The sequence below is a fragment of the Lampetra planeri genome, chromosome 10 (genome assembly GCF_965212315.1).
Source record: "Lampetra planeri chromosome 10, kcLamPlan1.2.h2, whole genome shotgun sequence".
Taxonomy (NCBI): Eukaryota; Metazoa; Chordata; class Hyperoartia; order Petromyzontiformes; family Petromyzontidae; genus Lampetra; species Lampetra planeri.
In genome coordinates this window covers 13352035-13360811 of record NC_136116.1, presented here as the reverse complement: position 1 = coordinate 13360811, position 8777 = coordinate 13352035, and the positions used below count along the sequence as shown (strand labels likewise).

Genomic DNA, 8777 nt, shown 5'->3' with positions numbered 1-8777 from the left:
CAGAATCTCATCCAGATGCTGAAGAACCCTCGCGGCCTGTGGAGCAAGGTGGGCGCTCAGAATAAACATCTCACTCGAGAGAGACACCGGTGTAACCATCGACCGTATAACAATTTCAACAGGCCGATACGCACATCCCCTTCATAAATGGAAAAGTATTTAAAGACAAGCCACAGAGCGAATGTGGCGATGGAACCCAAACTATGGACCATGTGTGGTAAACCACTTTATCTGCGCTCCTTCTTAAGGTCCACTCAGCTCCTCTCTCTCCCGTCGCTCCAATCAGAATATTTATTTATGTTGGAGGGATCCGATGAACTATACAACTATTTTTAGCGGATGTCCAGTAAAGCCCCTCTTTATTACGACTAAAAAATAAATTTGCTAAGACTTTGTTTGATAAAAAAAAACGTATTTGTGCATTGCTGCGTCCCCTGCCAAACATCCGATGAATACCGACATACATGGCTTGCTTGAAGCACCCCGAGTGGAAAAGCAAGCACGGCTAAGATCACAGGCCGTGGTTGTACCCAGAGCAGACCACCCATGGAACTGTGGCACGATTTAATTCGTCTGTGGAATAAGGAAGCGTTATGCGTACATGAGCCAAATCCTGTCAATAGGAAGCAATGCCAGACAATTACCAACCAATGAAGAGTTGGGAATCGAACCCAGGATTTTCTTTCTCTGAGGCACAAGCATCACCACTGTGCCTCCTTGCTGCCCAACATGGAACCAAACGCGTAAACTACCACTTGAGTCATGTATATTTTCTTAGAAATAACAAAAACAAATGTGCCAACGTTCTCGTAACTTTGTGTTCACAGATGATGTGCAAAGTTTCCTGTTTAAGTTCCATGTGTTTGTGCAATGAAACTTGGCTGGGGAAAAAAAAAATCGGAGGCATTACTGAGTGGCCCTCATCCAGAGAGATAGAATGCCGGGACACGGGGACAAGGAGACATGGAAAAGCATGAGGCAGTGAGACGTGGAGACAGGAACACAACAAGATAGAGACAGAAGAACCAATAACTGCACTTAAATTAACATAAAAGCGTCAGCGCGATTTAATTTTACCAAGTTGCATGAGTGCACTGCCACCAGAGAAGAGCCGGTCAAGTACGGCACCCGCAGTAAAGTGGCTATACACCCACTTTCTTTGGGTCTTTCGGTAAAGCCACGTAGATAGGAAAATAATAATAATTAAAATATCACGACGTTTTCGATCGCAACACAAGCAATCGTCATCAGGTGAAAAAGTATAGGGGGAAAGCTGCTGAGGCAGGAAACGCCGTGATATATTTTTCTATCTACATGGCTTTACCAAAAGACCCAAAGAATATGAATTCCTGAAGTCACGAAAGCTTGAAGTCAAGATTTATATACCCATTGTTACAGACAGCATTGGCAATACACGTACAGGATTGTGACTGATTGGATACATACATTGTTAAGTGTTAACACAATACTGTAATTCAAGAAAACCCGTAAAAACAAAGTTTTTCACTCTAAATCCTTTATATGCGTGGCGGCTAGAGTCCTCTCGTCCTCTGGCTTGAGATGGCTGCAATGTATGGGTCAGATGATTGTCTGCCAGTATTAAGCAATTGGTAATTAAATATTTAATTTGTTTTCCCTAAACAGTGTAAAATTTTTGAAAAAAATTTTCACGAAAATTTATTGTCACACACAACGAGTCTGTGTGGAAAATGTCAGCTCGATTGGATCACGGGAAGTGGGTTAAAAAACGAGCGAAAGATTTACACGGTCCTAAGCAAGCAAGCGAACTTAATATGAAGGATTTCAAATATATTCGCCTGTGGAGGACGCGGGGATCGATCCCGCGACCTTTGGCATGGGAAGCGAGGGCGCTACCAACTGCGCTACACCGCCATGGCCTGTTGAGGGGTTACGCTCTGGGCTCTTACACTGTGACGTTCAGCCAAAGCCATGAATGAGTTCTATTTGAATATATGTAAAATCATTTTTTTTTGCCTAAAAAGTGTAAAATTTTGGAAAAATTTTTTCACGAAAATTAATTGTCACACACAACGAGTCTGTGTGTAAAATGTCAGCTCGATTGGATCACGGGAAGTGGGTTAAAAAACGACCGAAAGATTTGCACGGTCGTAAGCAAGCAAGCAAGCACGCAAGCAAGCAAGCGAACTTAATATAAAGGATTTAATAAGGGATTTAAAAAAAATTCACGAAAATTAATTGTCACACACAACGAGTCTGTGTGGAAAATGTCAGCTCGATTGGATCACGGGAAGTGGGTTAAAAAACGAGCGAAAGATTTGCACGGTCCTAAGCAAGCAAGCGAACTTAATATAAAGGATTTAAAATATATTCGCCTGTGGAGGACGCGGGGATCGATCCCGCGACCTTTGGCATGGGAAGCGAGGGCGCTACCAACTGCGCTACTCCGCCACAGCCTGTGGAGGGGTTACGCTCTGGGCTCCTATACTGTGACGTTCAGCCAAAGCCATGAATGAGTTCTATTTGAATAAATGTAAAATAAAAATGTTTTGCCTAAAAAGTGTAAAATTTTTGAAAAAAAATTTCACGAACATTAATTGTCTGTCACAACGAGTCTGTGTGGAAAATGTCAGCTCGATTGGATCACGGGAAGTGGGTTAAAAAACGACCGAAAGATTTGCACGGTCGTAAGCAAGCAAGCAAGCACGCAAGCAAGCACGCAAGCAAGCAAGCAAGCGAACTTAATATAAAGGATTAAAAAAAAAACACCTGTGCATACGCATGAAGACAAACATCCCGTAATTTTAATAAAATCGTAGCACCCAAAATATCAAACAATATGAGGTCTGAAATAAAAAAAAGGTTTATCTTTTCAACTTTAAACATAAACGCAATTACATTTTTTAAAAAGTAAATAACTTTGTGGCTTTTTCATATACTACATAAAAAGTAAACATCGAAGAAACAGCAAAATCAACAGGTGTAAAAGTGAAGTTTATCTAACGACGGCCACATTTTTATTTGATCGTGTTTTGCATTGTCACACGCTGCAATGTCACATTCAGCAATGTCACATTCAGCAATTATTCACGACGGGGTTTTTTGCGCTGTTCACGTCTTCTTTTTCTTGCCACCCTTCTTGGCTTTCTTCGCGGTCTTTGCCGACTTCCCAGAGGTGCGCGCTCCCTTGCTGCTGGATCGAGATTTCTTCCTTCCACCTGCACGCGCCGATCTGCTGGCAGAGCGAGTGGCCTTGCCGCTGGACGCTTTGCCCCCGGAGTCTCGCCCCGTGCCACCACGACCCTTCGCCCCGTCCGCCTTTTCCTTCGGAGGAGGAGGCGCGTACTCCACCCGGCGGCCCTGGCAGCTCTTCTGCATCACGCGCAAAACGACCCCATCTCAGTAGCTCAACGTAAAACCTTTACACAGAGATAATAATGATACGACGGGGGGGAGGGAGTGCTGTCATCCAGCCATTTGGAGGCAGGGTTTTAGTGGACCGTGCGTGCAGAGATGGAACTTGCCAGAGGCCCCCAACTACAGTAATGTAATGTGCTTTGAGAAGACGGGAGAGGTTGGTTGTCGACCTGTATGTGTTTTCGTGTTGTCTCTTTGTTTTTATGGTGTTTGTCTGGGGCGTCTAGTTTTCCCTGACAGGCAAAAATATTCGTTTTATGTAAAACATTAATTGGTGATTTTTTTTTTGGCTTAAAATATGTACCCTTCTAATTGTATACTACCGACTTGATTTGAAGCTTTCGTGACTGCAGGAATCCATACTCTTTGGTTCTTTCGGTAAAGTCACATAGGGTATGTATACTACAGTATAACAGTATAAAATATCTTGAGAATTGTTTTTTAAAATAACCCAGTGAGAGTCCATTGCGATATAATATGACGTCTTTGTAATATGAAAGCTAGGACTTGTTATGTTGGGACAGTTAAACAATTTCAGCTGAATTGGACACGTGGCGTAGTATGTGAACTATCGCATCAAGCAAATAAAGTATTCTGCGTGTGTTGTGGATGTCGAGTAATGTGTAAGTGCTGTGTTCTCACTGTCAATGCCACGGTGGTGAAATGTTAACTGCCTCGCCAAGTATACAGGACGTTGTGGGTTCAATCCCAACCCTGACGCCTGCTGTATATTTTGAGTTCGCGTGTTCTCCCCGTGGTCGCGTGCATTTTTCTCCGGGTCCTCCGGTCTTTCCATCCACATTTACGAACATGCATTTAGAGTATTTGGATGCTCTACATTTCCACGTGATAAGCCACTTCGTTGAGCTATCATTTGTGATAGCCAGGTCACTTCTGACAAAGAGCTATATAGCTCAGTGGGCCTTACCTGGTAAAAAAAAAAGTTTAGTTTTACGTCCATGTATTCCACACCTGAAAGCATTTCCTACAGCGACCAGGCTCGCTCATGCACCCCGTGAAGTCTCCACGGCCGCATGCACCGCAGTAGCGCGTTCCACACCATTTGCACATGAACGTCTGGGATCGGGCATCAGGGGAGGACAAAGCAACACAGTTGAAAAAAGTCAAGTTCGTGTCCTCCCTGCTCAAGCGAGCGTGGGGCAAGTGCCACTTTCGCCTAGGTTCAAATATACAATGCGCACGGTATCGTGAGTTAATGTGTGAACTACTGTAAAATTACAACTCGGAGAATGATCCATAACCGTTTAATATGAACACATACTAGTAATTGTTCCAACTCAAGTATGATTCAATGTACTGTAGTCTCAGTTGGAAGATATATATGGGTATTAGTAGACCCAATTTAGGCGCCAAAGTGTCTCCATGCTCAAAACGAGTGCTGGGCCATGGTCAACTCAATTGGTGGCTATGAGGCAGTGATGAAAACTCTTCGTTTCTGGTGTTAGGGCCGGTCACTGCACATGCCAACTACCGTACTTCAGTATTTCATTGGCTCGGGTACTACCAAGTGATATAACTGCACTCATTTTATCGACAGCAAGAGGCTGATCGACTGTCTGAGTCCACTCGAATTTTAACTTGCAACCTCTTGGGAGTGTAAGTCGAGATCTTTACCCACAACAACGCCGAGTTTATGACTTTGTTTCTAATAACGCTCATTTCTTTTTCGTACGGGGCACTGCCTGAAGGTGTGCAATTAGTACAGCCGTGAAACATTGCAAATGTCTAATTTAAATGTGGACCGCTTGGGTAAAAGACATACGTGACACTGTATTGCAGTTGTTTACATTTCGCCAAACAATCTTCCCTCTCTTGATCCGTTGATCGCGTGGAGGAGTGCCCCAAATGCCACTCAAAGAGTCCACAGGGACCCTCAGAGTTAACGGATGTAGATCATTTGTACTGCTTAATGTTGAACGCATGGTGGTCAATCCACCAGCCCCATTAAATGATAGATTCGAGAAAAGTGTAACTGTACCTACGCTTACAACATGGCATGTGTTATGAGTAGATAAGCATGTTGGTACGTAGGTTTGTTCTGTGATGTTAAACCGGAGTTCGTATATTATAGTGCTCGAATGTGATTGTGCTGCACATGCTATACTCCCATGGATCAGTCACATCAGTTATAACCTTGTTTTTACACTCAGTCACACCAAAGCTATATAAATATAAATAGTTTTGACAGTCCTTAGTTTTTTACATGTACACAGTGTAATGCGTTAGACAAATATAATACTATTTACACAGTACGGTATGGTATTTCAGTACTGACGTATAGTAATGTAATGCTAAATAGTTGTATACTTTATTTAATACAAGCACAGTATAAGCAACAACTTTCAACAATAAAATATTAATCAGGCATTGTGGTTGTCATTAAAGGACTCTTTACGCGAATGTTTCACCACCTGCTCTAACACGTACATCACGGTATTTAAAGTGTACATCGTAGATACATAACACTGTGCACATTCAAGCAGGGCACCGTGCAGTGTGCATACACACAACACAGCCACAGAACTGCAGCATATGTGCACAAAGTTCCTTTACAACACACGCGCCAATGTCAATACACGCGGTGTAAAGTTTATACATGTCGTCCATACAACTGCGATGAAAACAAAACCATATAACACCATATAACAGACTGGTGAAATACTGGATCATGTGTCGTCAACTGAATTTAACGTATTCATTAGTACAATGTATTCGCAATATTCTTGGGTCTTTCGGTAAATTCACGTAGATAGGTTCAAAGAAAATGACAAAAAATAACAAAAAAACTATTTTCAAAGTTATGTACATACCAATACACATACCGGTACACGTATAACACAACTATGTGTACATACCGACACTCATACAGAACCCTACACTACAACAAACGTAATACACCCACAAACATTTCCCAATCCTTTGCGCATACCAATACACATATGTAGGACTATCCTCTGCCCATACTAGTGCACACACAAGTCTACACTTATACACAACACACTACTGTGCACACATAAACACGCATTGTATAATAATACAAGACATACCAATGTCTAAGCACCAATACACAGTGTTGTTGGGTGTGTATTGGTATTTACACATACCAATGTGTAAACACCAATACGCATAAATAACAGTACTGTGTAACACAATTACACACACGTGACACAATTCCACGTGCAATCAAGCAAGGTGAATCCCCGTGATGTGTTCCGAATTTCTCGAACGCGCACATTCTCACCGTGTCCACAGTTGTACATCCCCAGCGGCACATCTGACAGAGCCAGGAAACTGCAGGAAGGGCCCTCACTGTGGACACTGAGCCACAGTTGTGAGTTGGACAATTCTGAATTTAATTGCCCTGACACGCTTGCACTGGGGTCTGTCTGATGAGAGGTTTGTCCCAAAGGCTTCCAGTGTCTCGCAGCGCCTGTGTCACGGGGATGTGTCTGCAGCCACCTCAATGCCACTTATTTATTTCCCCGATGTTTATGGGTCACCATGGGAACGACTAAGCTGGCCCACAGTTGGTTTAACAAACAACAAAAAAACCCCAACCACTTTAATTGAATTATAAAGCCATCAAATAGTGCACTGCATTTGTTGGTACATGGTAGGCGTATTTTGAGATGTTCTTGATGTAATTTGTTACTGTAGTAGTGCGTCTTTGTTTAGCTTATACAAGTCAATGTTACAGGGCATAGAACGTAACAATGTGCGTATGACAGATTGTGATTTAGGAAACTCTTAAAGGCACACTCGAGAAATTGTAAGTCCCGATCAGGGATCGACTCGGCCTATCACCCATCCCTCCGGGGTCGATAAACTTACTACCACATTGTGGGCCGTCAACAGTTGGTCGATTTATCTATAAAACTGGGCCCACCGTGGGAATGTGTAAATGCCATCACTGGCTTCAGGTTGTTAACAGGAACACTTTCTGCACAACTGTTCGTTTGAGTTGAGCACCCGGCAGTTCGCATGCCTCTGCCAGTCTGTTGATCGGTAGGTTGCATGTGGTGCGGTAGTTCGTGTTCTGCCATCTGTCTTCCAAGACGTCTGGCCCGCATGGAAGAGTAGGCCAAATACCCCTTTAGAGGGAGCTCCCTAGAGTCTCGAGGGTATTTGGCCTCCCTCTAGTGGAGACCCTTCTGCCAGCAGTGACGTAAGCAAGCCGTTGCAGGGCTGCAACTTTACCTTCATATCCGCAATTAGGACCTTTTGAGAAACGCACGTGCATGCATACACACATACCACCCGCGGAGTTCATTCATCCCTTCCTTCCTCGGTCAACACGTGGGGATGGTCGTGAATGGGAGGGCTCTTTAAATGAGGCCGCTGAAAGCATTTGTTTGCATTGCGTAAGGTACTTGTTCACACAATGAAAACGGAATGGTTCAATCAACACCAGCAATTTGTTTCGGAAATTAAATATGAATGTCAATTAAAGTGGCGAGACGTACTTTTGACCGCAACTAAAGTAGTTTGTTGTATTATAGCACGTATCGTGGTGTACTCGACAGTTGAAATGACGGGCGTTGCATTGTGTGAAGTGCTGATACTACCGCAGTGCCTATAGGTGGCCAATGAGCATGCATTGAGCACCAGTGAATGTCGAGAATTGAAAGGAATGCACTTCGAGGTGCACTGACCCCAACACACTTGTGCTGTACACTTCAATAAACCACAGAGCCATGACTGTAATGGTTGTTCAATGCGAAGCGTGGCCTTACACTGCACGATCTGTGCTCTGCATGCCGCTGATTTGTTGTCAAACACGTGTGGTTCAATACTCGACAGTTGTTTGACCGCCTGCATACCGGCCCATGCTATAACCAAGTCATGTAATAGGGTTTTTACCCTTTTATCTGGCAACAAAACTGACACCTTTATAGAAGGGATCATGTTTGCAAGAACCACAACACTTGCGGTCAAAATGCATTTACATTATAATGTAAATGCTTACCCCGAGCTCACAATACTGTGTTGTCTTTGAGTTGTGCCCCTTTTGGCGTCATCTGGTCCAACACCATGTGAGGTTGGGCTCTAAGAAAAGCTGTCTCGGGTCCATTTTAAGGACAGTGCATACATTATCAGTTGTCTTTCTGTTTGCATTTTTACCGCAAGTGTTGTGGTTAATGCAAACACGATCCCTTGTATAAAGGTGTCAGTTTTGTTGCCAGATAAAAGGGTAAAAACCTATTACTATATCTTGCTACTGGCAAAGGTCTCATGTCATGCAATTCAAGTATTTTCTTAAACTGTACTTCCTCTTGATATTTATGTCCACGCTCAACTGACGTTGGCTGTAATTGGCCAAGGTCCCTTACGTTATGGCAAGCTTCGGGGCCACTTCCTGG

General features: G+C 43.3%; 1 protein-coding gene across 1 annotated transcript; it reads right to left on the bottom strand.

Moving 5' to 3' along the window:
* Window positions 1–2763: 2763 nt before the first annotated feature.
* On the bottom strand, window positions 2764–6899 carry LOC144721055 (uncharacterized). The gene is made up of 3 exons (XM_078598370.1): window positions 6659–6899; window positions 4369–4473; window positions 2764–3351 (listed from the first exon to the last, which is right to left on the bottom strand). The coding sequence occupies exons 1-3, from the start codon at window positions 6689–6691 to the stop codon at window positions 3091–3093; spliced, it is 399 nt and encodes a 132-aa protein (XP_078454496.1). The 5' UTR covers window positions 6692–6899; the 3' UTR covers window positions 2764–3090.
* Window positions 6900–8777: the final 1878 nt, after the last annotated feature.

Excerpts from the sequence above, each read along its gene's own strand:
- LOC144721055 (XM_078598370.1), bottom strand. The coding sequence starts at position 6,691 with ATGTGCCGCTGGGGATGTACAACTGTGGACACG. Across the intron at positions 4,474-6,658 it reads GATGTACAACTGTGGACACG|ACGTTCATGTGCAAATGGTG; the intron begins GTGAGAATGTGC and ends GCCCGATCCCAG. Across the intron at positions 3,352-4,368 it reads GCTGTAGGAAATGCTTTCAG|AAGAGCTGCCAGGGCCGCCG; the intron begins GTGTGGAATACA and ends CGCGTGATGCAG.